Genomic DNA, 24,638 nt, shown 5'->3' with positions numbered 1-24,638 from the left:
TAGTCCTCCTTAGTGATGACCCCTCCTTTCCATTGGGAGTAAGCCTCCTTTTTGGCAAGGAGACATTCCCGGATGTTTTTAGTGAGCCATGGAGGCTTATATGCTCTCCTGCCCCCTTTGACCCTCCTGGGGATTACCTTCCTCTGGGCTTGGAGGATCGTCTCCTTAAGGAGCGACCACTCCCCTTGGACACCCGGCTCCCCTCCCCTCTGAGTCTTCAGCGCTTCTCCAACTATTCTCCTTAGCTCGTTGAAGTTCGCCCTCCTAAAATCTAGGGCCACCACCTGACTGCTTGCCTTTGCTACCTTGCGCTGAATGGTGAATTCTAGCAGGCAGTGGTCACTGTCGCCCAGGGGGTCAAGCACCCGCAGCCCCCTCACCAGGTCGTCGCCTGTGGCCAACACCAAGTCCAACAAGGCATCCCCCCGGTGTGGCTGTGCACCTCCTGGGTTAGATGAAGGTCCTGGACTCTCTCCAAAAACCTGCGTGAGCGCTCGGACCTGGCCGACTGCTCATCCCAGCAGATGTCTGGGAAATTCAGGTCCCCCATGACTACCACAACTACTGTTACATGCAACAGTAGCAGTTTTCACTGGTGCCTGTGAACATCCTGCACATAATTGCCTGTCGCCATCAACCGATGATGTGGGATTCTGGGGAGTTGATCTGAGAATAAGAACCTTTACCCCAGACCCTCTGACCCATTGACCCAGACTCTGGTGCCAGGGACCCCTGCCTGACTCTTCTTTCTGCCCCCCCCATGACCAACCATGATCACACCTGCCCCATCTGTGGCATTTGCACAGACAGAAGCCTCAAGTCTGGCCTCTGTATTACCCAGTCAAAGTAAAGGGGGAAAACAGTGGCTTACACAGGGAAAAGTATTCCCCTGATGAATGCAGTCTTGGAATTGGAGAACCGCATGATTTTTCAAAGGGCAAAATAAAGCACTCAAAGCCAGTGGTTCTTAATTTTGTGCCACTGTTAGAGTAATGGGCACAAGGGTGGGTGGGCAGAAGCCAGTGTTCCCTTGCTAATTATGATGTGCCTGGACTTGACAGAGCCAGCACAGACCTTGCTTGCATGCTGGTTGCTGTCATGCATGGTCCCATCAAGCATGGTGGACAATGTGTGAGTGAGACCACTTCACAGTGTTCAGCTGACATGCTTGATGAATAGTGGGTTAGGAATCACATACATTCATAGAAAGGAAGGGCTGGAAGGGACCTGAAAAAATCATGCATTTTAAAGCATCCTACTCAGGGCAGGAACACAGCTGAGATCAAATGATCCCAGGAAGGCATTTGTCTAGTGTTCTATTGAAGACATCCTAGGGTGGGGATCACAAAACCACCTTTGGTAGTGTATTCCAGATTCTGGTCTCCCTTACAGCAAATAAATTCTTCCTTACATCCAACCTAAAACTATCCTCTAGGACAGTTTAGGGGCATTCCTCCTTGTCCTTCCTTGGGTAGACATGCCATATAGTTAACATTCATTCATTCATATCTTGACTTGCTGCCTCACCAGGTATGGAGACTGTGAGCAGAGACCACTGCCTTGACACGTGGGTGACTTGTGGCTAGCCCTCTTCTGTGCCATGGCAAAAAGAGACCCTATGGCTCATATTTTTACCTACACAGATTTTAGGCACCCTTTTTCCAAAAAAGTATGGACAAAAGAAGCAAAGTTGCCAGGATGGTGCTAGCATGTCTGTCTGCTGTACAAACCTTTTGCACCAAAATGAGGGTCAAGGAGTGCACTTTTCCTGACCTGCTTAGCAAGAGCTCTATAAATTGAGGGCACAGGGGCCTGTGTACGGGTACCACTTATTGATCCAAGATGTCTGAGGCTGAGGAGGGAAGACAGCAGGCCAGGTGGAAAGAGAGGCTACCAGGGTGCGTAAGACGAGGACCACTTGGTCCCATGAAAAAACTAAGAGCCTGGTTTAGGAGATGTGTCTAGCGGGGGCACAAGATGGCATTTCAGTGCAGGGTGAAGTCCAAGAATATGAGTGCTGCTTTCCTACATGGAGTAGCAAGAGCTCATCAGAATGTCATGCCCATGCATAATGTGCTGCACTACTGGTACCTCCAACCAATAATAGAAGTAGCAGAACACCAAGCAAAGAGATGAATAGAGGTATTCAGGCCATCCTCCACTCCTGAGAGCTCACCAACCATGGGTTCGACTGAGAGTCTTGCTGCCTCAAGAGAGGAAGACAACGGCAGTTCACTAGAACTGGACCTTGATGAGTCCACCCAAGAGGAGAGACCAGGGCCATTGTCCTCCACAACCGGTATGTAAATCTATGGGGAACTGACATCTGAACTGACAATAGGTTGGGCCATGATGTGAGGGGGACAAGTTGGGGGACTGCAGTTAACTGGCATGAGACATGGGGCCAGCAGGGGGCGTAGTTTAGTTGACAACTAACTGACAGTTGGGAGGAATTGATTGTTGTGCATGAAGGTGAAGGTCAATGCAAAGCACAGAGGCTCTGCAAGTGACTTGTTTGCAGCCCTTCAGGGCCTGCAGTCCAACAACTTGGAAAGGCAGGCAGGCATGCAAGCACTCCTTGGTGGGTTCTGCAGAACACTTCTTATCTGCTTGTCTGATTCTCAGAGCACACAATAATCCCCCACATTTATTCCTTCCTTGGTTTTCAGCTTCACTAGGTATGCTTCTGCTGTCAAAAAATGCAGACCACGTAGGAAGCCTGAGAATGATGCCTGGACAGATAAGATGCCTGGACAGGTAAGATTGTCAGCATCATCAGTACCTGCACAGTGTGGTTGTGGGACATAGCAAGACACGCATATTGAGTCTGTGGCTGAGTGTTGGCCAGGCAATGCAGCAGGAGGTATTCATGAGAAAGGGAGAGAAAAATGCAGTACAGATCAGAAACATAAAAAAACAGCGTTACTTATGTGCAATGATAGTAGCTAAGTATTGCTAATTAGTGGTCATTGCCTGTTTGTTGACTGAAGCATGAGCAATGCCTATGGTTATTGTGTGCTTGTAAAAAAGGCCTTGTAATAAAACTTGTTGCATTTTGCCTGAGGTTCAAAAAGTTGAAGAGTACTACTTCTTGCTAATGTTTACCTTGAAAATTCTGTAATGGTTGATTTGTTATTTATTTAAGTTATGCTTAATAAATCAGTAAAGGTTAATTATGTAAAAAACGTTTCTGGCTTCTTTTCTTTTAATGTGGTCGGGCATCGATGCCATTGTCACTCTGGCCAGAGCATGGCTGAGGAGTGAGTGGTGGGGAGGGGGTGTCGATACAGGAGAACAAACATTGATTCATATCAGGCTGGCTGGACTGCAGCATCAGGCATGCAATACCTGGTGCGCAAAGAAATACATTACACCCAATTATTGAAACACAGCAGCTAACCTCTTCACCTCCTATCTGCAATTCAAAGCGACATCTGATGGACAAAGGGGTGAACTACACAAAACTTGCAGTGCTATCTGGTGGACAAAGGGGTATATTACACATCTTTGAGTGCATTTCTGTTTGCACATGATGAATCCATGGACACATTTTAATTCATGGTGACCCACACTAACTACGTTGGGATGAGTTTTACTTTAAAACTCCAAGAAGACTTTTAAAATGTCAGGAAAACCCACAAGTACAAACTGTAACTCTGTTGAAATACAAGAAAGGGTAAATTTTTTCACGTGTACAAGCGCCCAGAGACAGTGTGTTCAGAAACTGTTCAGACAATATCATACTGGCTATAGGCAAACCAGAAAAATTGCTCTGAGGTGGCTTTGCTGTTTAATTATTTTTAGGAGTTGTTACACACTACACTTACATGTGTTAACTTGGGGGTAGGCAAAATATGATCCCTTGGCCCTGCTCAGCCCAGACATGTGTGGCAACATGAGTCCCACTGTCCTTGGATGTGCAGTGGGGCTGAGACAGCATGGTGGCTGGACTTGCTTCCTGGCAGCCCCCAAAGTGGTGGTTCCTTCCTGTGGCCACTGCCAGTCTCCACCCCCACCATTGAACCCAGCCTCACTGCCTGGGCACCCTGGTTTGTCCACCCCACACCCACTGTTGGGGGCGCTGGATGAAGTGGGCAGGCAGGGTCTCCATGGAGACCAGTCCAGGACCTGCGCAGGCAGGGTGCGCTCAGCCAGGTGGATAGATGGGGCTGCAAACAGGTGGGAAGTGGCATCTGGGAGTGGGACAGGTGGGTGGGACTGTAGGTTGGTGACAGTGTAAGGCCAGGACCCTGAGACAGAGCTATGTCTCGCTGCCCGCACATCCCTTTAATGGGTGCCAGTTCAGCCACAGGGGGCCCTGGCCACCTTTTCAACTACTGGCATGATAGTAAGGGGCTACAAAGTTATTCCACATAGTTTGAGGAACAGCTTTGTGGCTTATTCCATCTTTTATCACACCAATAACTGACTGAAGGTGTGGCTGGGTGACAATTTAAGATGTGATTAAATGTAATGTGTAGGTGGGGCCTAACAGTAATAATAACAGCAACAATAAGAATAATACAGGTGACCCTCGCCATTCATGGGGGATATGTTTTCGTATCCTCCATGAATGGTGAAATCCATGAATAAGGCACTGCATTCATGAATGCACTCTGCGTTCATGAATGCAGTGCCCCTGGCAGCCTGTGGGGGCACTGCATTCAAGGAGCTCCTGTAAGTAAGTAAGTGTATACGTGTATTTAAAATGCAGGTTCAGCATTCGCGAATACTTGAAACTGCAAATGCCGTACCCATGAATAGCGAGGGTTTCCTGTAATGTGGTGCTTTCAAAGCCACCTGCCTTCCATCCCAACTTCTGCAGTCCTGAGTGCCATTGATTGCAAGAGTAGCTAACAAGTATTTCATCATAGCCAACAGCCTGCCAGCCCCAGATTCTTCTCTCAGCTCAATTATATGTATAACATCTGTTGCTATTCACCTTGCCAATCCCTCCCTGAATAGTGCAGAACTCCCAATGAGTTAAAATAGAACAGAACAATGAAAAACAAGGAGTAAAAGAGAAACAAATAAAACACCGCAAGGCAGAACAAAAGGAAAATGATAGAAAAAGCTGATGTGGTCAGATAATGGAGACTGTGCCAGGGCCTGGTATAAGTGAGGGATGGAGAAGCATTCAGTTGTCATAGCTTCCTAAGCCGGTCTCCAAGAAAAAAAACTAATAAATAACAGATTACTATCTTAGCAGAATGAATATATTATTTACCTCCAAACCAAACTTGTAGAAGAAGTAATTTATAAAATACTTGGCACAGTTTAAAATTCCATCATCCAAATGCACTCTTGTAATATCATGGAAAATGGTTTTAGTCACAGGTGCAGTAAGATTATTTCGACATCTGTAATACTCCTGATGCCGGTAAATTGTAACTTCAAAGGCTAGAATAGCCAGCATCAGTAAGTTATTCTACAAAAGAAGCAATGAAAAGAAGATTAAGGAAGAATTAAAAAAACGTGAGGGTCTAGAAAGGCTTTTTTATTATTATTTTTATTTTAAGCACAAATTATTAGCCATATTAGTCTGAAGTCAGGCAGAAGGTAGGGTAGATTTGCATCTTTAGAGACTAAATCAGAGATGTATAGCATAAACTTTCATAAGCAGAGGGCTTACTTCACCAGATCTTTAAATGGTTATCATCATTTCAGACTCCTATGATACAAAAATGTAGTTATTTCAATTACAGCTGAAATTAAAACAAAATAAGAACACCCCAATGTACTGTAATTTAGCAAATATTTGCACCTAAAAATGCTTAAAAATACTCATTTTGTTTAAAAAGCTAGGGGACCTATCCTGTAGAGAAGCGGGAAAGTATTATCACGTTCTGTTTCAGACTGTATAGTCCCTCCATTCTGTATCTTCCATAGCACTGAGCTCAATGTAGAGATTAAACAATCTATTGCTAGTTTTCAAGAGTTTATTTTAAATGGGGAGCTCATTTGTACAGTAAAGTGCTTCAGAGGGGGTTTTTTTATTTGTTTCTATGACTACAAAGAAACTTTATACCCTCTGGCCATGAGGATAAACAAAGTATTTCTCACTGAATACGTGAGACGTTCTGAGATGTTTTCCCTTGAAAGTCTGCAATGTTGCTAATGTATTTGCACAAGGAGAATAATGGAAATGTTTGATAAATATCTGTAAAAGAACTACAGATTTCTGGTATATTGTGACTAAGCGTGTTGTTCTCATAGTCCTACTTTCAGAGGTTTTGCATTTTGCCTATGGGAAAAAACAGAATACCCTGTTTCTTTGTAGGTAAGAACAGCAGGTAAGAACTTGCTTTTCTTTTCAAGTCCTTGTTTATATGTCTTCCATTTCTGGTGACTCAGACAATACATGAATAAAGGATGAGGGTATAATACATCTAATCAAACAGCAGCTGTATCTCAGGCCTACCTAATGAGGTGTGTGAATGATGTTTGAACAATAAACTAATATGTATGAATGAAGGAGGTCACTAGGTCCTGGTATGCCCGAAGGAGTTCTAAATTAGCTATCTCATACACTACTTTAATATAAACCAACACTCATTTACAAGGTCTTTGGGATTAAACCATTTGATCTTCAGCAGTGCAGAGCTCCAAGGGATATTCTGAATGGTCTCATTCTATTCAAGTACAGAGTTAGAGCCTGAAGGATATATTCAGGCTGTTTCACCCTTGGATGAATGAGGCTTTGGAAAAATTAGGTAAATGTATAAGTGCATTTAAATGAAAAACTGAGCCCACATTTGGAAGAAATGTAGGATATGGTTTAAACATTACTTTGTTCTCATTAAAAACTATAAATGGTGGTCCAGACCTAAGAGCCTGTGATTCACAAATTCTTTGCTCTGAAGTTACTGCTGCATAAAATATTTTCTTCATAGATGAATGGAATTGTGAACATGAAGATAATGTTTTGAAGGGAGGGTCCATCAGGATCCCAGGATGGAGGAGATTCTGGTTTCAAGTAAAAAAAAAATCTAAGCCCTTTTAAAAACTAAAGGTGAATGGAACTGGTGGATGAAATAGCTGCCAGATGAACACACACTGAGCTTTCTTGACAGCTCAGAGGTTTTTCAAAGATAGCAAATATTCTAGCATATTGGGATCAAAGTCCCTTGCTAAGGATAAATTGTGCTGAGATGACAACACGGAAAAATCCTTCCTTTTTGTAGTATATGTACTTCTAGCAGTTTGTTTCCTGCTTTGAGCAAAAATATTTTGTACACCCATGGAACAAATTCTTTTTAAGCCTATTAATGCCAGACTGCTTCCACCTTCCACGATATAATGAAGTTAGGCCTGGGTAAAGAATGACCCTATCATTTTGGCCAATATTATGGGGCAAGAGAGTTAGAGTGATAGGAGGAAAGACTAATAGGCTCTTCCATTTCGTTCACTGGCATTGTTTTAGCTATGTTGGAGTCTCAGAATGACGAGGGCTTCTTTAATGCCCAGGGAACCAAAGGCACTTATGGCCCATTTTATGTATATTTTCCAATGTACATAAAATAGGCCATAAATCTGTGGAATTAGGAAGTTATTTCCCTTAGAAAGGGACAAAGTCCAAGTTCTCAAGCAGAATGTCTTGCTTTTCTTTTTGTGCTTCATTCCAAACAGGCCTTTGTGGAAACACCATAAGTGGAATTTAAACTTGCTAACACTCTATTCAGGGTTTTGTGACACATATTGGCAGTGTATTTTGAAGATCTGGAAGATGAACTGCAGATATTGTTAGGTTATGCAGCATATAACAGTACTACAGACAAATCACCTCTCTGTATAAGATGGTGGATCTGGAATTCTTGGAATGACTAAATTCTTTTGTTGGAGAAAAAAAAAGGTGTCATAGATTTTTTCAATGATGAAAATGATATATGAGCTGGTATATACTTATGCTGAAACATAAACTGGTGAATTAACTGACGTAAAAAAGTCTCTATCAAAAGGCTGCATAATGTGCTTAAGTTATTGTTGCTCTGGAGCAGCAGAGAAAACCATCTAGCCTTTAAAGAAGATGGGGAAAAATGTTTAGAGTGCTGAAGAAACCAAAGGAGCCAGTAAGGCTGGAAGCTTTGGCCAACCTTCTTCAGGTACCTTCAATGCATCAAATTTGCTTGGTGAAAATGCATTGTTAGGTTGTTCTTAGCAGTTGCCCTTCAGTTCTAGGGCTCCCTCCCCACCTTGAGGCCTGCCAGAGTCCAAGCCTGGACATCTCCCAGAAGCACTATAAGACTTTCCTGTCTGGGCAGGTGTTTAGAACGCAAGTCCAAGATGTGATACTGGTGGTGGTGAGGGAAAGCTGGGGAAAAGATGGGTGATGGGGGGAAATATTTTATTTTAATTTCCTGCTTGCTTTTATATATTATTTTATTCTCTTGTTTTACTTTCTTTTACATTCTCTTGATTTATAAGTTTTCCCACCCCCCTTACTGTAAGCAACTCAGAGCCTTTGTTGGGAAGTGCAGCATGTAAATCTAATGAATAAATAGATAAATAATGGTATGTGGAATGACACCATGGAGGCACATACCAGGAGAGTGAAATTTCTTCTTAGACTGAAAGACTGACTCCTCTATCAGAGAACACTGCCTAACTTTGCTGAGGCAGTCTTTGGTATCCCACTAGTAGGTCTGAAAAAGCCTAAAAAGGAGACTCAGCTAGGAGTGGAATGGTCAAATTCTTGATGCTATATAGGCTCCTACTGACCATGAGGTAGTAACTGTTGTCTTAAGCATCAAAGTAATTTGCAGTGATTTAAAAGTATGAGGGATAAATACAGGGGATGTTGGTGATACCAGCATTAAAAACTCAGGCACCAAAGGGCACCCATAAATGTGTAGAGAGTCTGCTTTGATGCACTCTAATTACAATGTGTCAGAGCAAACTTGATTAATCGAGTCTCCTAGAGCGTGGTAATTACTGTGCTCCAGCAGACCTGTGTCCCGTGTATCAGCATCCCTGCACTGAAAAATGGCAGTAAGGGCACTTTAACTAAAGCTGGTTCAATGAGCTATAGGTAAAGCACCCCTGCCACCATTTTTCAGTGCAGGAACACTGATACACATGATGCTTCGGGCACTCTAATTGGAGTGGCTCCTGGAGCTGTTCTAATTAAAGTGCTGCCCCCCCATTCCCAGACCATGTCTGTAAATGCCCAAAGATTTTGACACTCTCAACTTTCCTCAAAGATTCTCACTGATTTGTTAAAAAGGAATAATTTTAAAACTTCTATTTAGACTTCTCTCAACCTTTCTTGTGAGGAACACTTGCTCTTTAAGGTGTTACTCAGCCAAAGGAAAAAAGATACTGTCGTCCAGGGGCATGACAGACCTATTTACTGAAAAAGCTTGTTGGATTAGCATAGGACTAAATCATCCTATGTTAGAGAAAAAAAACCCCCAAACAAATCTCCAAACTATGACTAAATCTGTCAAAATCCTACCTATGACAATACAAGGCTACTTCTAAACCATTAACTTTTTACAAAGGTAAACCTACTAGAACTGAAAACACCTAACCAGCCCTGTTAGCATGCTCTCTTTCTCAGGCAGGGTAGTGAGAAAAAATTAATAGCAGTTGGTTGCTTTGCTTGTGTTATGCTTTGGGTTTGCATGACTTGATAGCATAAGGGACAAAAAAACAACCAACAGCCACTGTTGGATGCATTTTGATCTCTATTCTCATCTGTCATGCCCCTGGACGACAGATGCACTTGCACCAGAAATGGAACCCATATAAACAATCTCTTGTGGAAAATGTGATGTTTAAACCTACACTTTGGTCAAAATCTGCTTTCTCTGACTCAGTTATGTTTTTGTCACCCATTCCCTAAGAAAAGTGAACTACTTTAAGTCATAAGTGAAGGATTTAAGAGATTCTTTAATCTGATGGGAATCATACATTAAAGAAATGTTTAATCCCCATAGGAGTAACAAAATACACATTATCTGCATCAAGCAAAAAACTAAAATGCCAGCACTGGATTACTGATATCAAAAGCAAGGATTATTTTCTAATGTAATTACCATTATCAAACTTTTGCTAAAGGCTAAAATTTTCTTTTTAAAAAACAAAATAACAACAACAACAAAAACCCTGCCTGTGAAATGTACTACCATTTGGAGCCATTTATCATAAACCTTCTATAGCTAAATATATGTATATTTTGCTTCTCAAAAATCTTGTATATCAAATTCCTTTTCATGCGTTTAATATGTAGCAGAGCAAGAAAGTGCTGATTCTACATTCAGAATATCTCAAATCATGTATGGACTCTTCCAGTTTAGCCCTGCAAAGATTCTCCATGATAGCACATTTGCCCCCTACTGTTCACAGCCATCCTTCTCCCTACCCTGCAGATTACAGTCAGTGGAATGACATTTTCTGACAGTTCAATCAACAGTAAGAGACAATAAATCACAGAGTGGTTACCCTCAAGTATACAAGCAGGGAATCAGACTTTCTTAATCCAACCCATTCCGCTGGATCAACAGGCCCACTGTAGAGGACTGATGATTTTAGCTCTTCTTTTTTTGCATTAGTTTCATTTTCCCAAGGCTAAAATAAAAAAAAAAAGATTTTATTTTTTTAGTTCTGTTTTCTCCAAGGCTACTGAGGGCAGGAACCACAACAGCTCAGCAGAAACATGTCAGTTGAAAACTCTGCAATGAAAAGACAGAGAAAAAGGAAACCTATGAAGTGATTCCTTAGCAATTAAACCTTTTCTTGTAAGCACAACTACTCACCCTTGTGCAATTACTGGAAAAGGTGGCAGGATTAATAGATGTGAGCTGGTATAACATTTTGCAGATGATAATCACGCATGTCCAAACAGTGCAGATACTTGATGCCAATGGGCGAAGCTGAGCATATGGCAAAGCAAGAGCCCAGGCAATCACAAATACAAAGTTAAACAAAGACACCTGGTGATAAAAAGATGGAAGAAAGAAGTTACTGATAGCAGCCAGAAGACCAGAAGACTTTTTGCCACCTAATACCTAGAACACTTTATAGATGGCATAATTCAAAAAATCCTTCAAAACAAAGGTCCACAAATAAGTTCTAAGAAAAGAAATAAATATTTGCATCAGCTTGGAGGGAAATGATGGAAATGCAATACAACTTAGACATAACAACAGCTAATGACTGAAGGGAAACTAAATAGTCAATTAGCTTGGAAACAAGTCTAACTTTTATTATTTCTCTTAACCTAAACATAATATACTCACCCCAAATACTGTTTGAAATGCAAATGGACAACCCCTGGCTCTGCTGTTTTTAAGTAACAAGGAATACATGTGGAAGGAAAAGCAAGGAGATTGTTTTGTGGGGTAGGGAACTCACACTAATTATGTTACTGTCCACACCATATCACACAGTCCTCTGAAGATTCTGTTCTGGTCTCTCTAACTCACTTGTAAAGGTACTGCTGACTGAAGGGAGAAAAGCAGAGGGATTATGACTGTGGTTCTCAACAGTTAAACAAAAAAACCCCTACAAACTAATACCTAATTTTGGGGGGGAGAGCTCTGGGGGACTGTTGGGTAACAAGGATTTTTACTGCCAACAAAGCGTCAGCCGCTAAAAAGTCCAGCCAGAGTTCCCAACCCAAGTGAGGTTTATCACTTAGTAAAAGGTTGGGACAAGATCTGATCCAAAGTTTGGATATGGTATTTCACAGCCAACAGGCCCCAAGAGAAGAAGGAGATTTTGACAACACATTTACTTGCCTCTTTCACAGTGACCCAAAGGATGTAAGAAGAAACAATTTTGATAATGTGAAGTTCTAAAAGCCACCATACAAAAACTTGCATCTTATGAAAATATTCCAGGAATTTCAAGAAGAGCACTGTGAGGCGGTCAATCACCAGATGCCACTTGTTTTTCAAATCTGAAAAGACAAACCAAATGGAATCACTGAAAACTACCCTTGCCCTTGTAAAAAAGACTGCATTTCTCTTTAGTAGATAATAAAAGGACAGGATTTTTACCTTGTGGCCCCAAAATAGGAGGTATTAAAAAGAATAAAATCAACTTTGACTTCTGATGAAAGATTAAGACAAATGAAGCTCAGATCTAACCCACTGGCTAAGTACAGATGTTCTCTCTCAGTGTGACAGGCAGGGGGTGGGGGGCAAACGGACTGGGCCAGCCAGGTACTGCCCCCCCAAGCGTGGGTCTGCCCGGCACAGAAGGGGAAAAGCCCCAATGGGGGCTTTTTGCTCACCTGCATCCCGGCTCACTGGGCTAGGAGGAGGGGTGGGGCTGAGCTGATCCAACCCTCACCTGTGAAAAGCGTTGGGTGGATGGGAGCAAATGCACTGGCCCTGCCAGACACTGCCCCCCTCGCTGGCGTCTTCCTGGTGCGGGGGGGGGAACCCCCACTGGGGTCTTTTCACTTCCCAGCCTGGTTCACCAGGCTGGCATGGGCTCAGCTCTGCTCCCCAGCCCTGCCTGCCTTTGAGAGGTGGGGGGTGGGCTGGAGAGGGGAACACATTGGCCCAGCCTAGCACCAATTTCCTCCCTTCCCCTCCCCCCGCCAGCCAGGGTTTACCAGGCATGGAGCAGTGCAAGCCCCCACTGAAGGCTTTTCATAAGCCTGCAGCCTGGTGAGCCAGGCTGGGATTGGCTCATTCCTGCCCCCTCCCTGGGAAGGGGTGGAGCTGATCTCCACCTGGCTCACCAGGCTGCAGGGTTCTGAAAGGCTTTCAGTAGGAGCTTGCACTGCCCCATGCTGGGCATATCTTGGCTGGCACGGGTCAGTGCCAGGCCGGGCTGGTGCATTTCCCTCCTCACCCTCCCGCCTCTCAGAGGTGGGGAGGAGGCAGGGATAAGCCCATGCCAGCCTGGCAAGCTAGGTTGCAGGAGAGTGAAAAGGCCCCAGTGGGGGCTTCCCCCATCTCCCCACACTGGGCAGACCCCAGCTGGGGGGCCAGTGTCCAGCTGGGCTAGTGCATTCACCCCTCTACCCTCCACCTCTCACAGGCTGAGCTGATCCCAGACCAGTGAGCCAGAATGCAGGGGAGTGAAAAGCCAGGATGCAGGGGAGTGAAAGGTCCCCAGTGGGGCTTCCAAGCCTCCCACCATGCCAGGTTGCAGGGAGTCAGTGACAGCCTGGGCCAGTGCATTCTTCCCCCCACTCCTCAGAGGTGGAGGCTGGGGAAAGGGTGGGACAGAGCTGATCCCAGCTTGGTGAGCTGGGCTCCAGGGGAGTGAATAGCCACCAGTGGGGGTTTACCCCCTTAGCCAGGTAGGGATAGGTATGTTTTCTCATCACACATTTCAGCCAGTCTTGAGTTGAAGGTTCTATATACACAAGGTTATGTTCTACCATATGGGGCACCCCTAAAAAGATATTTAAAAAAGCTGTAATATAGCAACACTGTAGTGTAATGAACTGCTATCCAGTACATCCACACGTGGCAAATAGTGGAATGACCTTCAGGAAAGGGTAGCTGTAAAATAAGTAGGCGTAACTGATGAATAAGCAGTCATGGACCAAGCAGTGGCAACACCACCAGGATGTGGTGGGGGGCAGCAGATAATAATGCTTTCCCTCCTGAAAAAGACACATAGATCCTTTGACAGCGCAGTGATATGGCGAGTACAGGTCGAGCAGGAGGAAGAAAAGTCTCAAGGGGTGCAAAAGGAGATGAAGGCTGCAACAGGAAGAGGTGTCCAATTGTCTTAGCCTCTTTTCCATTGGATCAAGGTCCTGTTCTGTCAAGAAGTGTGTGGAAGCTGAAATGCAGCAGCTTCTTCATGATAAAAGAAATCACACACAGGCATCTTCCAAGAAAAACAGCTTTTCCAGCTCATTTTTCAAGCCCTTTGGGGACCAGCTAGTGATGAAAGAGGCAGGATTGTGATCATCTGGAAGCTCTTAGTCATGAACTGGCATGATGACAGCAGTTACAGAAGGTCACTAGGGCTTGGACAAAGCATTTCTCCCAGCCAAATGTGCAGAATATTAACTCATCATCACCAACACCCTGTTCTGCCAGAAAAACCAGCAAAAGACATCATGGGAACACCTGCAATCTAACCATTGGCACTTAACTGACTATATCATTGTTTGTGTCAGGACTGCAAAGATGTCCACATCAATTGAGCTATGATAGGAGCCTATGATTGCTGGACTGATCACCAACTCATCCACTCAGTTATATCACTCAAACTGGCTCCCAAACTATGGCTGCAGCAGGAGTAATGCTGATGAAAGACCAATGTTGAAGGACTCAAGGACCCAATCAAGTGAGACTTTTTTCACCAGTGCCTCAGTGAAAAACTGGCAAATTCCAAACAACAAGGATGGGAGAATGCCAGGGTGCCTTCAAGTCCACTATCATGAGTGCCTGTAAAGAGAACTTGAATTCTGTATAAAGAAACATCAAGATTGGTTTGATGATAAGGAGTGGGAGATCCAAGAGTTGATTGACTACAAATGAAGGCCTTTGGTGCTTGGCAGAATGACATAACTCCAAGAAAAAGAAATTGAATCACCAACAAGTCAAGGGAGAGGTCCAAAGGAGGATCTGTGATATGAAGAACGGATGGTAGGAACATAAGGAAAAGGAGATTCAACATCTTGCTGACATCCATGATATGCACTATTTTTCAGTGCCACCAAAGCCATCTATGTGTTGAGCACTCAGATGCCAACCAACCCCTTTGAGAACTAAAAATAGAGGAGACCTGATCAAGGAAAGGGGAGCCATTAATGCCCATTGGAAGGAGCATTTTGAAGACCTTCTCAAGCAAGATTCTGTTATTGACAAATGTGGCCTGAATGCCATCCTGCAGCACCAAGTCAGAGATAATCTCAGAATCCTTCTAAATCTTGACAAGGTGAGGAAAGCCATCAAGCAGGGGAAGAACGACACAGCAGCTGCAGCTGGAACAGATGGAAGCCCTGCTGAAATTTTCAAGCAGAGGGGATAGGAGCTCACATCACAGTTTCATCTTAAGAATCCAGAATGATGAGGGAATCCCAGGGACACCGTGATTTTGACAGTCTTAAAGAAAGGAGACAAGTCTGACTGTGGAAATTACCAAGGGATCACTTTACTGTCCACCACAGGAAAGATCATTGAGAGAACCTCCTGAACCATCTCCTCCCACTTGCTGAAGAGCTCCTCCTGGAATCTCAGTTTATTTTTAGGGCATCAAGAAGCACAACTGACAAGATCTTCACTGCTCACCAGCTGCAGGAAAAATGCATTTGAAATGTATCTAAAATTTTATTTGAAACCTTATGATGACAACAGGATATGGAAAAGCAGGAGTGGCAGAAACAGCACGCCACAGACTGAAACAAGAGTCACCCACCCCACACAGAAACATGTGCCCAAGTTGATACAGACTGTTGATCTTGGATTGGCCTCATCAGCCATCTTCAGACCCATAGATAAAGAACAATCATGGAAGACAGTCATTCTTGACTGCAAGGGATTCTTGATGATGAATGTAGCAACAGAAAAAAATAACACCATGCTAGTGTATGGCTGAACACTGTATTCCACACACAGAATCCATTGATGAGATGCTTAAAAAGAATCATGTCTCACAGATATACACATATTCTTTTGGAAGGAGCCATTTTATTGTAATAGGTATTTGTGAAGTATTTTGCAGAATCCAGAATCTCTCCCTATAGAGAGACTGAAATGTTGACCATAACTCTGTTCTCTTTCCATCCTCTTTCCCCTACTCTTCTTTTGTCTTGTCTATTTAGACCAGGGGTGGGCAATTATTTTGGCTGTAGGGCCACTTAACAAGTATTTGGTGAGCTGTCGGTGGCTGCAGGGGTAGCCCCACCCCTTGACAGGTGTCCCACACCCTGGTTGCCATCTTGGGACTGGAAACCCCACCCCTAACCCCTGACCTTTGCTACTGGAAGTCCCTCCCTTTGGCCCCAGAAGTACTCCTTTTCAGAGGGGGGGTTGGCCAACTTGGAACAGAAAAAAAATGAATTATATACTAAAAATCAAACCTCTACTTTAACATATTTTAATTTTATTTCAAAAAATATTTCTGTCCTGATTCATGTGTTTGCATAATAGTTCAAAATGAAGTCTTACTCTTGCTGCTGCTTCACTCCCACATGCCACCACTTCCCGCCTCCCTCCTACTCATTGCCACTTCTACCCCATCCACTGCTGCCACCTCCCCCACCCACTGCTGCTTCCCACCTGCCTGAACGACAACACCGCTTCCACCCCACAACTGCTGCTGCTTACCTACCTGTGGGGCTGGTGTCAGGGATGTCCCATTGGAGAGGGTGAAAGCACAGCATGTGCTGCTGCCACAGAAGGGAGCAGGACTCAGCCCTATGTGAGCATAGAAGGGGCAGCCTGGGGCCAGGCCGGATACAGTGAATTGGTAGGCACCCATCCGTGGGCCAGATGAAATTGCCTGGCAGGGTGGATCTGGGCTGTGGGCCGTACTTTGCCCACCCCTGATTTAGACTGTAATCTGTTTGAGTGAAAGGCTCTCTTTTAGTCTTTGGAACCAGGTTCTCAGTTGGATTTTTGGCTCCACCATAATAGTAATGCTACTAATTATTTAGTTTCAAATAATTAAAATAATGCAACATAAGGAATTAACAGATGAACTACTATATCAGGGGTTGTCAACTGGGGGTACACATATCCCTGGGGGTACTTGGAATAGTTCTAGGGGGTGTTTGTGGCAGGGTGAGGACGGAGCACTGCTGCCTCCCAGGAGCAGGGTCAGGGTGGGGTGAAGGCAGCAGCACCCCTCTGCAGGGCAGAGAAGCTCACACACAGTGGCTGCTGCTGCCACCCACTAGCCTGGTGAGCTTCCTTGCCCCGCAGAGGGGCACTGCTGCCCTCACCCCAGCCCAGTGAGCTTCCCTGCCCTGTCCTGGGAGGCAGTGGCACTCTGTTCCTGCCTGCTCATATGCCGTCCCTCGCTGTCCCTACCCTGCATTTGGTGGTGTGCCACCTGCTCCCCTGCATTCAGCCACGTGTCACTCCCTCCCCGCCCCACATTCTGCCACACCCCACGCCCCCCTGCATTCAGCCGCATGCCCCACCCCACTGTGTCTGGCCTGGGGGGGGGTGTGCATTGATTAAAAACGTTTGAAAACTCCTGTACTTTATCATAGTTTATAACCAAAATAATGAATTCTAAGGATGTGACCCTAACAGTTGGTCCATCAGTACTGACAAATATGCTTCTTCTGGAGGTCACTCAGGGACTCTACCTTGAGTGTAGCTAGATTAGAATCATAGAATCATAGAAGTAGGGTCAGAAGGGACCTTGTAGATCTTCAAGTCTGACCCCCTGCCTGGGCAGGAGAAAAAACTGGGCTCAAATGATCCCAGCTAGGTAGGCATCAAGCCTCCTCTTAAAGACCCCCAGGGTAGGAGCTAGGATCACTTCCCTTGGAAGTTGGTTCCAGATCCTAGCCGCCCTAACTGTGAAGTAGTTCTTGCAGATGTCTAATCTAAACCTACTTCTCCAACAACTTGTGGCCATTATTCCTTGTTATGCCAGGGGGCGCTAGGGGAAACAAGGTCTCTCCCAGACCCTTCTGGTCCCCCCTAGTGAGTTTATAGACTGTCACCAGGTCCCCCCTCAGCCTTCTCTTGTGAAGGCTGAACAGGTTCAGGTCCCTCAGTCTCCCACTGTAGGGTCTGCCCTGTAGTCCCCGGATCATGCAGGCAGCCCTCCTCTGGACCCTCTCAATGTTGTCCACATCCCTCCTGAAATGGGGTGCACAGAACTGGACACAGTACTCCAGCTGTGGTCTGACCAGTGTTGCATAGAGGGGGAGGATCACCTCCTTGGCCCTGCTAGAGATGCACCTGTGGATGCACGACAAGGTGTGGTTAGCCCTTCCAACCGTGACCTTGCATTGTCAGCCCATGTTCATCTTGGAGTCAATAATGACTCCAAGATCTCTTTCTGCCTCCGTGCTCTCAAGAAGGGAGTGTCCCATCTTATAAGTGTGCTGCTGGTTACTACTGCCCAGGTGCAGCACCCTGCACTTGTCAGTGTTGAAGCGCATCCTGTTTTTGTTAGCCCACCCCTGTGACCTATCCAAGTCTTGCTGCAGTCTTTCCCTCCCTGCTAGCGTGCTCACCTCACCCCATATTTTGGTATCATCAGCGAATTTAAACAGGTTGCTTTTCACCCCGTCGTCCCAATCGCTGATAAAGAGATTGAACAGCACAGGCCCAAAGACCGAGCCCTGGGAGACTCCGCTGCCCACTTCTCCCCAGGTCGAATATGACCCATCTACCACCACCCTCTGAGTGCGACCCCTCAGCCAATCTGCAATCCATCTGACTGTGTAGGCATCAATGCCACAGTCGCCCAATTTTTTAATGAGGATGGGGTTAGTTTGTAAAATCAGGAATTATACTAATTGGCTTTTGCTTTACAGTGCTATTTATGAGGAGGAGGGAAAGACCATTGGAGATTAGCTAAGCAAAGCGTAGATGCGAAAGGATCTTCTGCATACTAAAAATGTCTTCTCAGTTGGTCTTACATAATTAAGCACTCTGAACTTAACTTGCATTTAAAAAAATCAGTGCATATTTTTGTAAGATCTTGCTTTTATGGGGGTCCAGATAATAGGTATTAATTTCTCTTTTTCTTCCTCAAAAAATTCTTAGGAAACACCAACGAAAAAGAAAAGAACAAAACAAAAATTTCAACATAGCAATGTTAAGCAATTATAGAACAGTGTCATTTAACTATGCATGTATCTGTATGTATATGTGTATATTAGGAAGGAAAGTCTTTAATTAAAGTTCCACATTTTATTTTTCAGTTAATATAATTCAATATGATTTTTAATAACACTGAAGATAAACAGGTGGCAGAGGAATAAGAGAGAGTGTGTATATTATTTTCACAAGCTCTGTCTGGTATACCAAGCACGATACACTGTACAAGAGGTTACATGTGAAAAGAATGGATTCAACACTGCATTATTGGAACAATCCTATGTAATCATATTAGGAATACATGCATTAGCATGGTACAGCAACATTAGCAATTCCAACCTCTTCAGTTCTTAAAAGTGTTTTAGCTTTTTGGTATAAAGGCGCACTATTTGGTATATATTTTGAAAACAGAGATTCTGCTCAGAGGCAGACTTTGGGCTAATGCCAAAATTCACTTAGTGCAGCCCAGAGAGAAGGACTTTATAGGGAGTCAGCTGCAGCTCCCTGATTCTCAATTCATAGATTCATAGATTCATAGATTAAGGGTCGGAAGGGACCTAGTAGATCTTCTAGCCCGACCCCCCGCCAGGGCGGGAGAACAACAAAAAACCCCAAAAAGAGAAACAGGACTCAAACGAGTCCAGCCAGGTAGGCATCCAGCCTCTTCTTAAAGACCCCCAGGGTATTCAACTCTGCCTCAGTGTAGGTTAACTTATGACAGCTGCCAGTGGTCCCAAGAGATCTTCCATCAGCTGAGGTAACCAAAGTGCGGCATATTCTAGGCATACCCCTCAGCGCAGAAGCAATACATGAGCTAAATACACCAGCTCTGTTCTTGCTGTAGACTCCTCTAGGATGGGCAATTCCCAGCTAGGGAGGCATGAATGTTTTCAGCTCTCTTGAGACTGCATGAGTTCAGGGTAGGGAAGTGAAAGCAGCCATATTTCTTTGAGCACAATACATTAAATGTCTGCGTTTCAATCCAACATTTCTACATAAAATACTGAGAGTTGCCAACATAATCATAAGGCAGTTTCCAGATGGTTTGATTTCCCTTGGTTCTAAACACTCTCTCCAGTTTCCTGTTCTTGACCTGCTCTTCCTCCTGCTAATCTAAGTCACACAGGGTTCATGTTACTAACTGAATTACAGAAATTATTTATGTTTTAGCCTAGGAATATGAACATCATCCTTAGCCCTCATTACCCTTAGGCATTTGTATGGTCAGCTACAATCAGTGACATGTTCCTCATTCAAAATGGCAAAATTTGACACTCATGCTGCTCATGAATAATGAAGTGGGGACATTTGGAAATGAATTATCTTAAAAGCATACAGGACAAAAGAAAAAAATAACTGAAAGTGTTATTGCTTAGAGAATTCACTCAAAGCTGGCTTTCCTATAATTTGTAGGGACTTGCCCATTCAACCTTCCTTGGCTATTTAAAGGATTCTCTACCAGTAGGTTTTTTCATTTTGTAAGCATAGGAGGTAGGTAAGAGTAGCTGCTCTCACTTCAAGTGACTGCAGCCTGTTGAATAATTAACAAGTAGCCATCTGCTCAACTCAGATATTTTGGCAAAGAGTCTAGTCAAAATTAAAAGGGAAACACATAACTTAAAGCAAGTCAGGCTTATCAATAAAGTTGATATACAGTTGGAAAAGCTCATAAAATTAACTGTCTTCATAGTCTACCTGTAGTTTCTTCTGCTTCTGAATCATCATCCTCATCTTCATCTTCCTCTTTCTCTTTGTCTTTTTCCTTTTCATCTTCACCTTCCCTTCCCTCCTCACTGCTTTTTTCTGTGCTTTTGTCTCCATGCTCTTCCAGATTTTTATCCTCTTCCTTTTCATTGCCAGCAGTTAAACTCATCATGGTTATGTCAGGCAGACTCCCATCTTGGTGTACCAGTCTGTTGATAAATATCAGTATGTCAACAAATTGAATAGTAATGGCACCAGGAACTCCCCCCGTCCCCCAAACAGTATAATTAAACAGACAAACATACAAGCAGTTCATGAACAAATGCCTTAGAACTGGAAATGATAATGATTCTGGTACTTTCTGAAAGCAATCGCTGTACACGGAGTCAGAATATATTAATAATTATTTCTTTTTCAGATACCAATGGCTAGTTAGTAATGAGTGGTATTGACACCTAAACTTGACATTTTCCCCAATGGAGAAAATGGTCAGAGTTTAAGATGAAGAAGCATGAAATGACATTGTTTAAAAGCAAGCATTTCATGACTTCACGGGGGACTTACTCATTTTGGTGGATTGGTAATTTTTTCTTGAGGCTGCTCAAAATAATTGAAACAGAAAGAAAAAGGGAAATGAGAACAGAGGGGTTAAAAAGAAGGTCAGAGATAAATACAGCATGCTATATAACTACTAAGGCACTTTCCTACTCTATCTGCAGCAGCCTTCTGATGCCAAGAGCATGCCATCATGACATTAACAGGGTGCTTTGGTTAAGTTATAGAATCATAGCAGAGATAGAAAGAGTGCACAATAAGAACACTACAACTAAATGCAGAAAAGGATTAATTCTCTCCCATGCATTTAGGGATGCACCTGGATTGTAAGAGGTAAGTTATATAATTCATAGTTTGAATATATTTTCATCTCTTTGAAAACTGAAAGAAGCAACTGCTTAGGAATGTGCTAGTTTCAAAGGGACAGTTCTCCAAAAACAGATTCCTAAATACATTCTAGCAGAAGTCCCATGTCTGCTACTTTGGGATGTATTATCTGACCCGTTCTGCACATTCTGCCTTTTCTAAAATTTGTTGATGTCATACTTTGAAACTTAATTTGTATTTTAATGGATCACTTTACAAAGTGAAAAGCAGTGGAAATAAGCTAAAAAACCGGATGTAAGCTATGTATTTTTAATGTGGGAACTGTGGTATTGTATTAGCAGCAACAACTGCCCTATAATTTTTAGTAATTTTGCTTTCCTTAGTAAAAAAGCAACTATTTATCTTATACGATAGAAAAGGTTTTGAGTTAATAGAATATTCATCCATATATTTTCTTTTCACGCTTGGTGACATTGGACATAAATTTGATAGAATCTTCCCCTAAATTTTATATAAAAGTGCCTCTAAACTTTGTGGGTGTTCAGATTAAGCTCTGGGTTGGATCTGCACTGCCAGCCCCCTCTCTCTGTACTATACCCCAACTCCCCCTTTTGTATGTAGATCAAAACTACATGATTTTATATGCAGATCAGAACTGTGAGACACTGACTCATTCCTAGTGTAAGAACTTCTGGTATAAAAATATTATTCTTGCTCCTTTAATATGTGCTTGATCCTGTCCATACCACTGAGCACATGGCTAAAAGTTTGAATGGGACTACTACTTGCAGTAGTCTTTTTGGTAGTATATGTATGCAGGAGCAGGTCCCTGAACAATTAGCTGTGGTGAGAAAAATACTATATTCAGAAATGTTCTTCAACACCCTGGGTGCATCTACACATGCATTAAATGCTATTGCTACTGTGCATTAAGTTTAGTACCTCTAATACAAGGTACTAACTAAATGTGCAGTAGCCACCACTACTGTACAATAGAGCAAGTACACAGGCTAGGGACAGACATTATACATAAACTGGTTTATGTGATTAGAAACTGGTTTAAACCTGTAACTGAACAGATGTTTAGTGCACAAAGAAACCATTTGAAAATGGCTGAAACTGGTTTGAAATAAACCTGGTTGAATGTAGTATCAGACTTAACTAATTTGGGTCAAACTGGTTTATGCAATGTCTGCCCCAGACCCCTTGCTGGTTTAAGATAAACGAGACACCCCCAGCATCCTGGCATGCTCTCTGGGCTGGGCAGGGCTCTCTGCTCCACAGCAGGGCTGCACCCTCTCCTCTGCCCTCTGGCTGGAGCTGCAGCAGAGACCGCAGGTACAGCAAGGTCTGCCAGGCTTCCCCCTGCCCTCCCCTGCCCACCCCACTCACTCGTCACTGCACAAGCAGGAATCCTCCCATCTCTCATAGTATGGACCCCAGCCCCACAGACCCTAGGCATGTGGTATGCTAGCTAATGCCAGGAGGTGTTTGTGTGTGTGTGTCTCCAATTTCACTGGGACAAGCAGACAGAAAAGTGACTGCTTAGGGCTTTTTGGAACTAATCAACAGGTCAGCTGTTTAAGAAGAGTTTGAACTAATGGAGAGAGGCTATTGTTTTGCTGATGGGGTGATAAACACTCTTAGCAGCTCCCTGCTGGCTTGCTTGCCTGTCAGTTTGATGCAGACAGTATAAATAAGCAAGGAGGGAGACTGAAAAGCTCCGTATCATCAGCAGATGCATACACTGCACACCTACCCTTGCCTCAGAGCGCAAGCAGGGGGCTGGGGTCTGGCAACATTCCCACCCCTTGAGCAGCCAGTGGGGATAAGCCTGGGATGGTGCAGGCAGATGCCCCTAATCAAAGTGTCCTGCTGGGGCCTGGCCACGCCCCCCCTCAGCTCAGCACTCTGCAAGGGAAGGGAGGGCTGTTCTAGTGCGCCCCCCCATCTTTTAGCCTAAGCCACTGCAGGCATGTGCCTGAATTTCCTCAGTCCAGAGAGAATGTCTGTCTGGCTACAAACCTGTTCAGCCTAGCCAGGCTAGACTAACCTGGAAAGACTGAATCAGTTCAGGTCAGGTTTTTTGAATGTCTGTCCCTAGCCCTAGTGTTTTCATGATGCTTAAAGCACAGTAGACTAATTCTGTACATTTGCAGAGCTTTTGCGATGATGCGCTAATGCACAGTAGAATTAGTCTATTGCACATTAAGTATCTCATGTAGATGCTCCCTCTTACTGCTATTTTGGGACCTGGGTAAGTAATTTTAGTAGGGTAAAATATTGTTTTATTTTTATTTACAATACAGAATTCTGGCACATTAATCAACATTTGAATTAGACAACATGCAACTTCTTTGAAGATTTTAGAAAATAGAAAACCTAGCAATATTTATCTTATCTATACAATGTATTTCAAAACCTTGCTAATGAAACAGCAACAGGACAGCAACAGGACAGCCGCAGCGAGTTTAACATTCTCGCAATTCCTTCATATTGCAAGTCACGTGGCTTAGAAAATGAAAGGTTACAGAACCCTGGGTACTTCATCTGCATGCACATTAATGGCATGCTGGTTATTAAAATAATAGAACTATAATACAACAATTTCTTCCCCAAATAAAATCTTACATAAGGAGCATAACTGTGAAAGCAGTTATCAATAACGCTCCCTCCTCTCCCCCACTATGGAATAGGACTCCATGCCTGTTAATCTCATTATGACTTGATCCAATGCCTATTACTGTATTATAAATGTAGTTTAGTGAGAATGGGAATTTCACCGAGAAATTTAATTTTTAGGAATAAACAAGAAACAAAATCAAACCTTAATATATTGTAGTACACGTCTCTGGAAATCTCATTGCAAACCTACGCAGAATTTCTATCAGTATAAATGGGAGTTCCATGTACATAAAGAACCTTACAACAGTTCAAAACTTAAAGACTCAGGGCATTTATACACACTCTCTGGAAGGTGGCGGGTGGGGAGGGGCTTTACTTTAATAAGAACAGCTGTGAGAGTTGCTCTATTTAAGCCAACCAAAGCATAACGTGTATCAGTGTCCCTGCACTGAAAAATGGTAGTGGGGGCGCTTCAACTAAAGCTCATTGAAGAAACTTTAGTTAAAGTGTCTCCATTGCCATTTTTCAGTGTGGGGACACTGATACACATGATGCTGGAGTCTGCTGGAGCGTGGTAATTACCATGCTCCAGGAGACTCAATAAATTAAGTCTGCTCTGACACACTGTAATTACAGCGCATTGGAGCAGCCTTAATGTACATGTATTGGCACCCTCAGTTCCTAAGCTAATGTAAATAATCACAGATCTATTAAAGT

The 24,638-nt window shown here is 43.6% G+C and overlaps 1 protein-coding gene across 3 annotated transcripts in view; it reads right to left on the bottom strand.

Moving 5' to 3' along the window:
* The window catches only part of PIEZO2 (piezo type mechanosensitive ion channel component 2), a 655,640-nt gene that overhangs the window by 173,129 nt on the left and 457,873 nt on the right, over window positions 1-24,638 (bottom strand). For all 3 annotated transcript variants that reach the window (XM_019525255.1, XM_019525272.1, XM_019525264.1), the window contains 5 exons: window positions 20,406-20,623; window positions 11,742-11,902; window positions 10,758-10,934; window positions 10,444-10,569; window positions 5,228-5,428 (listed from right to left, as the gene is read on the bottom strand). In XM_019525255.1, the coding sequence (XP_019380800.1) occupies window positions 5,228-5,428; window positions 10,444-10,569; window positions 10,758-10,934; window positions 11,742-11,902; window positions 20,406-20,623 (883 nt within the window). The remainder of the gene's footprint in view (window positions 1-5,227; window positions 5,429-10,443; window positions 10,570-10,757; window positions 10,935-11,741; window positions 11,903-20,405; window positions 20,624-24,638) is intronic.

Source organism: Gavialis gangeticus, unplaced genomic scaffold, assembly GCF_001723915.1.
Source record: "Gavialis gangeticus isolate Ggan-Ray unplaced genomic scaffold, GavGan_comp1, whole genome shotgun sequence".
NCBI lineage: Eukaryota > Metazoa > Chordata > Crocodylia > Gavialidae > Gavialis > Gavialis gangeticus.
The sequence above is the reverse complement of the archived record's forward strand: the minus strand, read 5'-3'. Positions and strand labels throughout refer to the sequence as shown.